Raw genomic sequence first — 13,349 nt, 5'->3', positions numbered from 1 at the left:
AAACCCGGATTATAGTCGTTGTAAGTCCGCAGACATACTGCTGTGCCACGTGGGGGGGGGGGCGATCAATTAAATATACAGGTTTTTTAATCCTTTATACCCCAAACCACTAACAACATATTGGTTAATCAACGCCATGGTCACATGTTTTTAGGTAAAAGAACAAACGCACAAGTAATGTGTATAAAGTTATTTAGAAAGGTTTAATTTTTATTAGAATATCGCAAATCATATTCTCTGTCCACTGATGAATCATATATAACATCGTTATACTGTACTTATCAATTATCAGTCTCAGCAAGAGCTCCTGAAGGAGTTTGAGGTGATATTTTGTAGCCGGTAGTCCACTGCTGGATCATATATAACATCATTATACTGTACTTACCAATTCTCAGTCTCAGCAAGAGCTCCTGAAGGAGTTTGAGGTGATATTTTGTAGCCGGTAGTCCACTGGTGGATTATATATAACATCGCCATATTGTACTTATACATTATCAGTTTTGGCGAGAGCTCCTAAAGGAGTTTGAAGTGGTCTGTTTAAAAACTTGGGCTCACAATCTACATACTACTTCTGTTAATATAACTATTTTCACTTTACCACCCTCAACCCCAAGAACGTCGCTAAAGGATGCACGTGTTTCACCCGTTTCGTGGAGTTATCGCAATCTCTTAGTATATGCATCATCAAACAAGCCGGGATTTTCAACCGTAAAGACACGTTTTTTCTAATATTCCTAGCTTATCTAATTAGAATATATGTATATGGAGCACTGAAGAAGAAATTATTTCTTGATCGTAAATGAGATGGATCGTGAGAAATCTAATAAAATGTCGAGATACGACACGTATACAAATGTCGAGATAAACTGGTGACATCACAACCAATAGAGTTACGACACGTATACAAATGTCGAGATAAACTGGTGACATCACAACCAATAGTGTTACGACACGTATACACAGACCGCCATCAAAACGTCTGTTTGATTTCAAACAGACGATATATATAGCTTTTGGGAGGGTTTCTGGTATTAAAATTTTCTCACACAGGGCTTGAATCATTTCTAACATGTTATAATATCTAATGTGATTTATAGTACACAGACGAATATCACTTGTGTAGCTGCTTTTGCATTCTTCAATATATTCAAATAAAACCTCTTTTGGAGTATAATGACATAATACTTAATTAAACTAAATAGCGGTTTTTTTTTCTTAAAGCATTTACTCTACTGGCAAATAGATCTGTGTTGATTATTTCACAATTTTAGTTACAAAATTTATAGAAGAAAGACAATTCGTAAACTTTGTGGTTTAAGAGTGGAAAGTAAATCTATAATGATTATAATTTTAGTTATAAAATATCTTTAAAAAAAACTTCGTAAACTTTGGTTTAAGGGTGGAAATTGATCTATACTGATTATCTTACAATTTTAGTTAGAAAAGTTGTTGATAATTCACATAATTTCTGATTTAAATGTGTAAGGTATACCTATACTGATTATAATTTTTAATTAAAAATGATTAGAAACTGAATGTAATAGTAAATATCACATAAGAAATGATAGAGTATCTCGAGAATAGCGTGTTACTTAATATCACATAAGAAATGATAGAGTATCTCGAGAATAGCGTGTTACTTAATATCACATAAGAAATGATAGAGTATCTCGAGAATAGCATGTTACTTAATATCACATAAGAAATGATAGAGTATCTCGAGAATAGCGTGTTACTTAATATCACATAAGAAATGACAGAGTATCTCGAGAATAGCGTGTTACTTAATATCACATAAGAAATGATAGAGTATCTCGAGAATAGCGTGTTACTTAATGCAGTTTTTACAAACATTTTATAATTATTTAACAAAACCGAACAGTTAACATTGTTTAACAAATCTGCAACAATCATTTCTTTCTTTAAAATCTCTCCAGACGCTTACACTTACAAAATATATTTCGATTAAGTTATTATGGCAAATATATACCTTATTCTCTATATCGTATAACACACCACTTTAGGCTTAAAAGCTGCCCTCGATAACAGAATCTGATTTAGCTTTAGAAATCAGCAGTTCTGTTCAGTTTCTCTAACGGGATTGGTCGACCTGGAGCGAACTTCATAACGTGATTGGTCGAGCTGCAGCGAACTTTCTAACAGGATTGGTCGACCTGCAGTTTTATTTGTTAACTTATAATTCCTCGACAAAAGGCTGGCGACTTTGAATCTATAATATTCGTAACAGTAACTTTACACATTAATATATTATTATTTAAAGTTCTATTGGTTAAAACAGAAAATCTCCAAAAATAGAATACTGCTCTCTTCACAACTTCTGTCAGCGGGCAAGGAAAACAGGGCAGGTGGGAGTGGGTCGAGGCTTCACAACTTCTGTCAGCGGGCAAGGAAAGCAAGGCAGGTGGGAGTGGGTCGAGACTTCACAACTTCTGTTAGCAAGCAAGGAAAGCAGGGCAGGTGGGTGTGGGTCGAGGCTTCACAACTTCTGTTAGTAAGCAAGGAAAGCAGGGCAGGTGGGTGTGGGTCGAGGCTTCACAACTTCTGTTAGTAAGCAAGGAAAGCAGGGCAGGTGGGTGTGGGTCGAAGAATCATTAGAAAAATATCGGACACAAATTAAGATAGTAGCAAACCAGCAAATTAACGGTGAAATCCAATAAAATTAAGTCAATTTCTGTTTTATTCTATAACAAAAGTTAGCTTTTAGTTAAATTTGTACGATTTACGATTACACGTAAAACAACGTAGTACATAAGTATAGTCTGTCTGACATCGCACATATTTCAAATATATCAGTCGCCGTACACAAAAAAATATCGTACATATCCCAACTAAAACAACAGTTTGCAATCTGATGAAGAGCGTTAGCTCGAAACGTCATCCTTCTTTAAATAAAAACATAACAAAAACTTGGCGATTGTTCAACCTATTCTTTAATTTCGATATCTTTGTCGCCTATGCGGTTTTAACTACATATTTCTTTTTATAAAACACATAATATGACACCACTCTCAACATGACTCCCTGCTTGGCCCAATTAATAGAGCAACAGCTCCACCACCATCAAGCAAGGTTCCCTAGGGCCATGTACCCTCCAGCCACACGACAGTACAATGGACAGGGAGGTTGACAGAAGACTCACGTTGTTGACATGCATATACATGTCACATTTAGCTCTCACGATAAGACAAGTGTGTGTTGATGCTCTAAAGGCATGGGCTAAGTCAAGGCTACGACATACCATCACGCTTTGTTAGTTTGTCATCATGACAACTTATAAAACACACGTGGCGTCATCTGTCAGAAATCGAAACTCGGTGGGGTATTTATGTGGGTGGTTTCTCCACTGATGAACAAACTACAATGGTGGTGGTGGGAGGGGAGGGGGCAATAGAAAATCACACAAGCTGTCGTGTCAGACCGTTCAATAAAGTTAAAAGCTTTCTTCTGCCAATCTGTAAACTTTAAGTCAGATGCTGACATGTACAAATATTAACATTCTATCCAGCGAACGATCGTACCCTGTCTTTAAAAGGGGTAGCTCAAATTGATTATTCAAATGATAACACAAGCAAAGCAAAACAGAATACCGAAATACCTTTACAGTAAGATCAAGCTGACGTTAATACGCTTTTTCACTAAGGCAACTGTCACTTTGTGTGTTTAGAACCACACGGTTCTTAACACCACGTGTTTAGCTTGTGGTGGAATCTGCGATCTTGAAAAATGAAATCAACATCTACATCACTACTAAGACTAAAGGGGAAAATATAACAAAATTGTTCTCGTTCTCATCCGAAATAAGTAAACATGGTCCAAATAATGTTAAATAAAAGACTGGATCGCCATATGTAGGCTAGTAAACATGGTCCAAATAATGTTAAATAAAAGACTGGATCGCCATATGTAGGCTAGTAAACATGGTCCAAATAATGTTAAATAAAAAACTGGATCGCCATATGTAGGCTAGATACATTTAAAAAAAACGCACTCTTGAAACAATGTAGTATCGGTGTCTCTAAACAACAAAGTATAATTAATCATTCTGGATCCAGTACGTCGTTCAGTAACCAATTCCTACTCTAGATCCAGTACGTAGTTCGGTAACCAATTCCTACTCTAGATCCAGTACGCCGTTCGGTAACCAATTCCTACTCTAGATTCAGTACGTCGTTCGGTAACCAATTCCTACTCTATATCTAGTACGCCGTTCGGTAACCAATTCCTACTCTAGATTCAGTACGTCGTTCGGTAACCAATTCCTACTCTAGATCCAGTACGCCGTTCGGTAACCAATTCCTACTCTAGATCCAGTACGTCGTTCGGTAACCAATTTCTACTCTAGATCCAGTACGTCGTTCAGTAACCAATTCCTACTCTAGATCCAGTACGCCGTTCGGTAACCAATACCTACTCTAGATCCAGTACGCCGTTCGGTAACCAATTCCTACTCTAGATCCAGTACGTCGTTCGGTAACCAATTCCTACTCTATATCCAGTACGCTGTTCGGTAACCAATTCCTACTCTATATCCAGTACGTCGTTCGGTAACCAATTCCTACTCTAGATCCAGTACCTCGTTCCGTAACCAATTCCTACCGTGATATAAGGTTGGAACGACCTTTAAAACGAATACGTAATCAAACCAGAATAAAAACAACTATCATGTTTGTCGTATCCAAGTCGGTCTGGTATTAAACGAAAGCCTTCGTCGGCACCGGACATAGCAGATATAGTGATTAACATGTTATCATATTCTTATTTACTTTCACTCATGCGTTCTTATAATTACTAATGTAGTCTTCTGCCTATGGCGCTGTGGTCACTTATCCTGCTCCAGAATCACAAAGACTAGTTATCCCGAATCATGAATAAAATATAATATTTCTTAAAAAAAGTTTCGCGTTAAAACAAATAAATAAACAAATCTAATTGTGATGTGTGATGACTTAAATAAAACTAAATAAACAAGTCTAATTGTGATGTGTGATGACTTAATTAAAACTAAATAAACAAATCTAATTGTGATGTGTGATGACTTAACTAAAACTAAATAAACAAATCTAATTGTGATGTGTGATGACTTAACTAAAACTAAATAAACAAATCTAATTGTGATGTGTGATGACTTAAATAAAACTAAATAAAAGATTCCAGTTTACCGAAATAGTTGTTCAAGATTTAGTTGTTGTTTTATGGCAAAGCCGCATTAGGCTATCTGATGTATCCATCGCGGGTGGAATCGAACCCCGGATTTTAGCGTTGTAAGTAGGTAAATTTACCGCTAACCCAGTTGTTCAAATAATGGATAACACAAATAGCATCTCGACCTCTACTGTGTTTGTCATATCCCAGCCGAACTGATGAGCCCCAGTACTGGGTGAAAGACCTCTGCAGCACTGAATGTCATAGATATAGTGTACTTGACATATTATTAAATTCATCTTTACTTTCACTCATAAGTACCAATAAATAAGTCATGATCTGTAACAATCTGCAAATCGCCATTTTGTGTCTGATATCAGGAACAAAGAATTTTTTTAAAATGTTAAATGTACGTATTTCGCCCATTTTGTGGGGGGGGGGTAGGGTTGAATAATATATTCAGGTATTTATGTGAACTTGATAAAACAGGAAGTAACCGACCTTAAACAGGAAGTAACCGACCTTGACTTCCTCTCACTCGTCACGATGAGCCAATCGATCTGCCAACGAACTAGTTTCCACCCATCAGATTGCAGGTTTGCAACTAGAAGAACAATTAATCTTCTTCTGCCAAAAAGAGGACCTTCTAACAGTTGTACAAGGCTTCAGAATGAACCTGTACACAGGCTTAGATTCGTAAGGGAAAGATAACAACGACTTCTGACTTCTGTTTCTCATTTTGTTACATAATCCCCCATGCACGTGGGTAACATTTTTTTTACAAATTTAATTTTTTTATTATTTTTTTTATATGTAGCAACACGACCTACTTCGAAGCTATAAGAAAATGTATAAAAAACAAACAAGAGAAAATAAAATATTTGTCAATATTCAGATAAAATGTGAAAGATAATAATAAACAGTATAGATAAACGATTCCCCACTACCGAAAATACCAAAGATTCGTTCAAAATGAAACAATAACAGATGGGAAGATACAATATATGTTATTATGATGTAAAACCTCATTAAGATAATAGTCGAAAAAAATGCGCTTATTGCTGTGAACACCTTGAGACAGTGACATCTAGCAACTTGACAACGTTACAAAGGAAACCCAATACATGATGCAACTTGATAACGTTACAAAGGAAACCCAATACATGATGCAACTTGACAACGTTACAAAGGAAACCCAATACATGATGCTACTTGACAACGTTACAAAGGAAACCCAATACATGATGCAACTTGACAACGTTACAAAGGAAACCCAATACATGATGCTACTTGACAACGTTACAAAGGAAACCCAATACATGATGCAACTTGATAACGTTACAAAGGAAACCCAATACATGATGCAACTTGACAACGTTATAAAGGAAACCCAATACATGCAACTTGACAACGTTACAAAGGAAACCCAATACATGCAACTTGACAATGTTACAAAAGAAACCCGATAGACGATGCTCATTTCCCCTTGTTGTTAATGATTGCTATGTTCCTTTTGGTAAATAAAAATTTTGTTAACTCTTGCCACAGAATAAAAAAAAGTATGATTAGAGCATTAACTATCTAAATTGTAAGGAAAAATAAAAGCATAATAACATCAATTACAGGTGACTGTCCCCATTGATTGCAATGAAAAAGTCCCGTCGGTGATTCAGTATTAAGCTTGAAGGCTTATAACCCTAAAATTCTGGGTTCTATTACATTACCTGCGGTGGATATGCTGATAGCTCATTGTGTAGCTTTGTGCTTAAAAAACAAACGAGCAATAACAAGTTCAGGGTTCGGCACTGTACATTTATGTACAATTAGTGATTTTTAACCGAGTACAGTCACTAACTTTACATCAAACTCGGCTAGGGTTAAAACTAAACCTAACTGTACATTTATGTACAAGTAGTGATTATAACCGATTACAGTCACTATCTTTACATAAAACTCAGCTACGGTTAAAACTAAACCTAACTGTACATTTATGTACAAGTAATGATTTTAACCGATTGCAGTCACTATCTTTACATCAAACTCGGCTAGGGTTAAAACTAAACCTAACTGTACATTTATGTACAAGGAATGATTTTAACCGATTACAGTCACTATCTTTACATCAAACTCGGCTAGGGTTAAAACTAAACCTAACTGTACATTTATGTACAAGTAGTGATTATAACCGATTACAGTCACTATCTTTACATAAAACTCAGCTACGGTTAAAACTAAACCTAACTGTACATTTATGTACAAGTAATGATTTTAACCGATTACAGTCACTATCTTTACATCAAACTCGGCTAGGGTTAAAACTAAACCTAACTGTAAACTTACTCGATACTTTTCTTGTTTCTCTTTGGGTGGCAGATGTGGTTGTTTGTTTATCTTTGGACACATCAAGTTAAGGTACAATAACTTTTGTTAATTCTTTTAGTTTTTTGTTGCCCGAGGCATTAAAAGTTTTTAGAATATTTAATGTCAGAAAAGAAGTTTGCCGGAATAACTTTCATAATATCCAAAATATTTTCAATATAAACAAGCATTTTTCTTGCTAAAAATTGTTATGCCTAGTTTGACACTAATGTGTGAATTTGTACAAATTACATCAGTAAGCCTAATTTCACACTAATTCTTATAGTTGTAAAAAAAAAAAAGGCCAGTGTGTAAGCACGCACGCACAAGTGAATAATTATTTGAATATTTTATACGCAGTACTGTCTTTCACAAATTCAACCTTTTGATAAGAATGTTGAAGAATATGAGGGAATCCTCAATAGCCGTGGCACTTGAAATTCTTTAAGGCAGGATTAGAGTAAATTAATCTATGAAACCTTAGGCGTGGACAAATACATCTGTAATTAGATCTCAAATTGGTCAATAGATGACGGGGCTATAACCTAAAATTTTGTACTTGAAGAAAAAAAAACTCAGAGCCGTTCTATGAGCCACTATGCCGCGGCTAAAAAATTACTTCTTTTGGCCTAAAAATTTCTTAACTACATAAAAGTTCAAGGAGTTCTTGCGTTAAAAACAATGTTAGTTTTCTTTTGTTAAAATAATAAAATATGTCAAAATAAGTGTTGTTGTTTTTATTGTCATCCAATGTTCACAGATATTAGATTGGAGTAAGTAATTTTGTCAACGGTTTAACTTAATGTTGTTTTGTTTCTATTGTATGGTTGAGTATGACTTCTGATTCCTTAATATTCAGTAAAATATCACGTGATATGAAAAAGATACATTCCTTTATAACGTCACTTGATATTCAAACAACCAAAATCAATTTTCGAAGTTGAAAAGTAATATTTAAGGTTCCAACTAACTTTTCGAAGTTTTCTGGAAAGTAAAATCACTCAATGCTTAAATGTACCCTAAGATTTCATAAAATGGTTTCAGAAGTCCTGGAGAACAACTTTAAAAACTCATTTCATTATGTGCTTTTAGAGTTAGTATTTAGAAAAAATACGTTTATATAATATTTATTTAACTGGTTCACGATTTCGGTTACAATTATTTAAATACAGCATCAAATAAATTAACAATTAATAAATGATTACAATTTTTGAAAAAGAAGTAGCAACAGTTTAACATTTGTGGAAAAAAAAAGGCTTATATGCATAGAAATTGATTACAATATTCTAAGTTCCATTTATGGATGTCACTAGTATCGTCACCTATTTGCAGATATTTCTACAATTATAAAAAAGGGTAATATTTATTAAAATGACGTCATTAGACGTAACAAATAATATTTTAAAAGTTAAAACTGACACCAGATAGCACTACCTACTGTTTGTGTTTAATTATAACTACAAATAAAAAAATGTTTTTTTTATTTATATATTTTCTCATGTGTAGTTTTTAATTTATATATATATATATATATTTCTCACACTTTTAATTTACTCAACCCGCATTATGATTAGTATGACGAAATAGATAATACAGGATTACCACTTCTTACTTTACCAGTGGAGTAAACTATGCAAATTGTCTTTATTTAATATATCAGAAATTTAAGATAGCTGTAAAACATTCGATTCTGTTCATTTACATATAAAGTTTACCGAGTAAGCAGTAAGCCTACATGATTATACGAAAAATGTTGCCCTACACCATACAATGTAAAAATGTTGCCCTACACCATACAATGTTCGTGTTCAATACATTTTGTGTTACTCAAAGTTGGTTACTTATTATTATTAAATTATCTTGTATAAAATGTACCACTTATGACAGCGGAACAGGCTCTGTTCAGAGACACTTACTTTTCCATCCATTTCCAATCGAAAATCATTCTCAATCTGGAAATATTTTGCTGTCTTTACAGAGCTTTTACGTTTAGAGTGAGGAAATACAGTGTTTAGTTTCCACCTGATCTCTCCGGATGTGAGATCCAGAACCTATTTTGGATTTTTTTAAGTCAAAAAGGCGTAAATACTATACCAGATTTTAAGACTGCATTACTCCCCCCCCCCCCAATCCCATTTCAAGTAATAGCCTCGACAACCTTTAAATTGTCATATTTTAACCCCCCCCCCATCCCAGTCAACAGTAATATTTTTCTCTATCTTTCTTCTAGAAATGAAACATTGTGAAAATGTTTGGGACTGTTAAACTGATGTCAGAATCATCAAATAAGTCCAATATACTGTTACTACAAGTAATCTAATACTAAATATATATATATACATACACACAGATTACTAGATTCTTTATCTCATCGAAATGACGATGTTCTTCAAGCAAACATCTAAATTAAATATTAAAAACATAGTTTACAACGGTACTTAATCCACATCTAAATTGAATATTAAAAATCCAGTTTACAACGGTACTTAATCCACATCTAAATTAAATATTAAAACACAGCTTACAACAGTACTTAATCCACATCTAAATTAAATATTAAAAACCCAGTTTACAACGGTACTTAATCCACATCTTAAATTGAATATTAAAAACCCAGTTAACAACGGTACTTAATCCACATCTAACTTACATATTAAAAACACAGTTTACAACGGTACTCAATCCGTAGTGAAAATTCCAATTTTATTGAGTGCAACAGAATTTCAGAAAATTTGTCCACAAACTGAAAGTTATCCACAAGGCAGTTTCGTCTACGAGAAAGAATTAAATTAAATTATGTTTACATAACTAAGTTAGTCAGGGAATAGAATACGTTAAGCCCGAAGTTGATGGTCTTCGTAACTCATTTGATATTTGTTCGACCAGTTACCACTGGACAAAGTCCAGTTGTAGAACTAAGTACAATGTGGCCAGTCTGCTAAACGATTAAGCGTTGTAAATAAAGTTTTAAAATAATCTAAAACCAATTTCTCTGTACGTTTACTGTTGATTTATAAATATCCACGTACTTACACTCATTTCTTCTGTAGGATAGTGAGTGAAGGTACAGACATCTTGAAGCAGCACACAATAGAACGGTTCCCAGCGAGGCTCTAACTTGAGACTACGTCGTGAGTTCCATCTTCCATTTACCTGAGGTTCCGGAAAATTTTCTTTGTCTAAAAGAGGAGGGGAAAAATTCACATTACAATTTTCTAAACTGTTAAAATTACCTCACTTTTCTTGTATTATATATTCATTAGAGGAATATTAACAAAAGCTATCTGTCATTGGATAGTTTGAACAATAGATTTAATCGATATGGAAAAAAAATGTCGTTTGAAGCAGTTAAAGCGTAATGCAAGTTATTTATATATTTCAATATTTTCAAAATTCGGATAGAGCGATGGCGAATTCATGTAAAATGTTTGTTTGTTTGTTGTTGAATTATGAGCAAAGTTACTCAAACCTATCCGTGCTAGCCGTCGCTATTTTTGAAGTGATAAAGTAGACAGAAGACAACTAGTCAACACCACTCACCGCCAACTCTTGGGCTACTCTTTACCAGAGAGTACTGGTCTTGACCGTCACATGTAGTATGTGGACGCAAAGAACTAAACCTACCAGAATTATATTGTCTAGCAAAGTGTTTCTCAAAGCGTCCTCCAGGTTGTCCACGGGCTGGTCCAAAATGCAAGTCACTGACGCGTAACGCCACGGCCGAGGCCATACGAGAAAACAGGCCAGAACTGAAGAATTTGGAACCAGATATCACCTCATTGATGTCTTGTAAAAAGCAGCGCCATCCTTAACATTAATTCTGGTGATTTTTTCTTTGTGGTGGTGAAAGTGGGTGGAGTAGGACAAGTAGGTGGTTCGGAGGTCTTTTGTCCCTCCAAAGTGGGACGAAAATGTTTAAGAACCACTGGTCTAGCACAACGAGATGTAAGCTTACAGAAGCAGTAATATTACTTTCTTGATGTTTTATCAACAACACTGATAACATTATGTAACGCATTTCATTAATTCTGTCGCTGCATTAAGTGTAAGAGTAAAGTGTGTGTGTGTGTCTGTTTTATTGCAAAGCCACATTGGGCTGTCTGCTGTGTCCGCTGAGGAGAATCGAACCCCTGATTTTTAGGGTTGTAAGTCCGTAGACTTACCACTGTCCTAGCGGGGGACAAATAGTAAACATAAAATAGAAAGTCTGTTTTATCGCTACGTACATAAATGCGGAAACATATGAATTGTTGAAGTTTGGACACAAGTGTCATAAAGATGTTCGTAAAACTGAAATATTCTAAAATATGATACATTATGTTACTGTAACCTGGGCTGTGCGTGGTCAAGTAATGTCCGGAGTTGACGCAAAAAAGCTTGTCATGATCCGCACTTTCAGCTGTGGAGCATTATGAAAATGACAGTCAATGCTGTTATTTGGTTCAAAGAGCCAGAAAAAGCCCTTGTGGCGGCGGGTATTGTTTGTTGGCTGCCTTTCCTCTGGTAAGTAGTTTGAAATTAGGGATAACTATACCTGAATCATAAGGGTCTCTAGCCTAGCCGCGTTGCTCAGTGTCGGTCAAGTCGAAAACTTAAATTCCAATTCGTTGTGTAAAGCTAATTGCTTTGGAGGAAGAGGCGTCAATACTGTTATTCGGTTCAAATAGCCAGAAAAAACCTTGTGGCGGCGGGTGTTGTTTGTTGGCTGCCTTTCCTCTGGTAAGTATTTTGAAATTAGGGATAACTATACCTGAATCATAAGGGTCTCTAGCCTGGCCACGTAGCTCAGTGTCGCTCAGGTTGAAAATTTAAATTCCAATTCGTTGTGTAAAGCTAATTGCTTTGGAGGAAGAGGCGGGAAAAGATGGAACGCACCTGACCCTCCCAGGTCTTTAAGACCTAAAACCCGACAAGGGAACTGCTAGTTGCTAATTGCTAGAGTTTAGTGCAGAAGAGTAATACATAAAATTAAAAATTAATATTTGTCATAATATTATATAAAATGTAAGTTTGATAGAGGAACAGATTTATAACGATATATTTCTGTGAATTATCAGTGGAGGCCCTCAACCCGGTGTTATCTATTTTGTGTACAATGTGTCACAGCTGCTATTTCTGATTACTAAGACATCAGATAGTCTTATGTGGTCAACGCGATATACGTCCGCCTCTATCCTATGGGGCCCGGCATGGCCAGGTGGTTAAGGCACCCGACTCGCAATCTGAGGGTCGCGGGTTCGAATCCCTGTCACACCAAACATGCTCGCCCTTTCAGCCGTGGGGGCGTTATAATGTGACGGTCAATCCCACTATTCGTTAGTAAAAGAGTAGCCCAAGAGTTGGCGGTGGGTGGTGATGACTAGCTGCCTTCCCTCTAGGCTTACACTGCTAAATTAGGGACGGCTAGCGCAGATAGCCCTCGTGTAGCTTTGCGCGAAATTCAAAAACGAACAAACAATCTATCCTATACTTTAAGTAATATATCCGTGAGGTCGGAAAAAAGACAAAAAGGAACGAATCATTGAAGTTCATGAACCATTGAGCCAACCCATAGTAGTACAAAATGTGATGTTTAATCCATTATTCTCCTATTACATTTAAAAAACTATATATATATATAACCATTCATCAGTAAGATTCACCTGTGGACACGAATAAGAAAACACTCTCACACATATTAAATATGACAATTAAAGATGTTTCCTCAAAAGATGGCGCTGCCAAAAAAATCTATGAGTGGTAAAACAATGCAACAAATATACAAGTTTTTTAGCCGCGGCACAGCGGCTCATAGAACGGCTCTGAGTTTTTTTTTTTTTTTTTTTTTT

The 13,349-nt window shown here is 35.4% G+C and overlaps 1 protein-coding gene across 1 annotated transcript in view; it reads right to left on the bottom strand.

The window, feature by feature from the left end:
* LOC111088496 overlaps positions 1-11,251 on the bottom strand; it is a 43,864-nt gene extending 32,613 nt beyond the window's left edge. Inside the window, exons 1-2 of the mRNA XM_022398798.1 lie at positions 11,146-11,251; positions 10,555-10,700 (exon numbers count right to left, since the gene is read on the bottom strand). Coding sequence (XP_022254506.1) covers positions 10,555-10,700; positions 11,146-11,251 — 252 coding nt within the window. The remainder of the gene's footprint in view (positions 1-10,554; positions 10,701-11,145) is intronic.
* Between the last annotated feature and the right edge of the window lie 2,098 nt (positions 11,252-13,349).

This window comes from Limulus polyphemus, unplaced genomic scaffold, assembly GCF_000517525.1.
Source record: "Limulus polyphemus unplaced genomic scaffold, Limulus_polyphemus-2.1.2 Scaffold3869, whole genome shotgun sequence".
In the NCBI taxonomy this organism is placed as follows: Eukaryota; Metazoa; Arthropoda; class Merostomata; order Xiphosura; family Limulidae; genus Limulus; species Limulus polyphemus.
The sequence above is the reverse complement of the archived record's forward strand: the minus strand, read 5'-3'. Positions and strand labels throughout refer to the sequence as shown.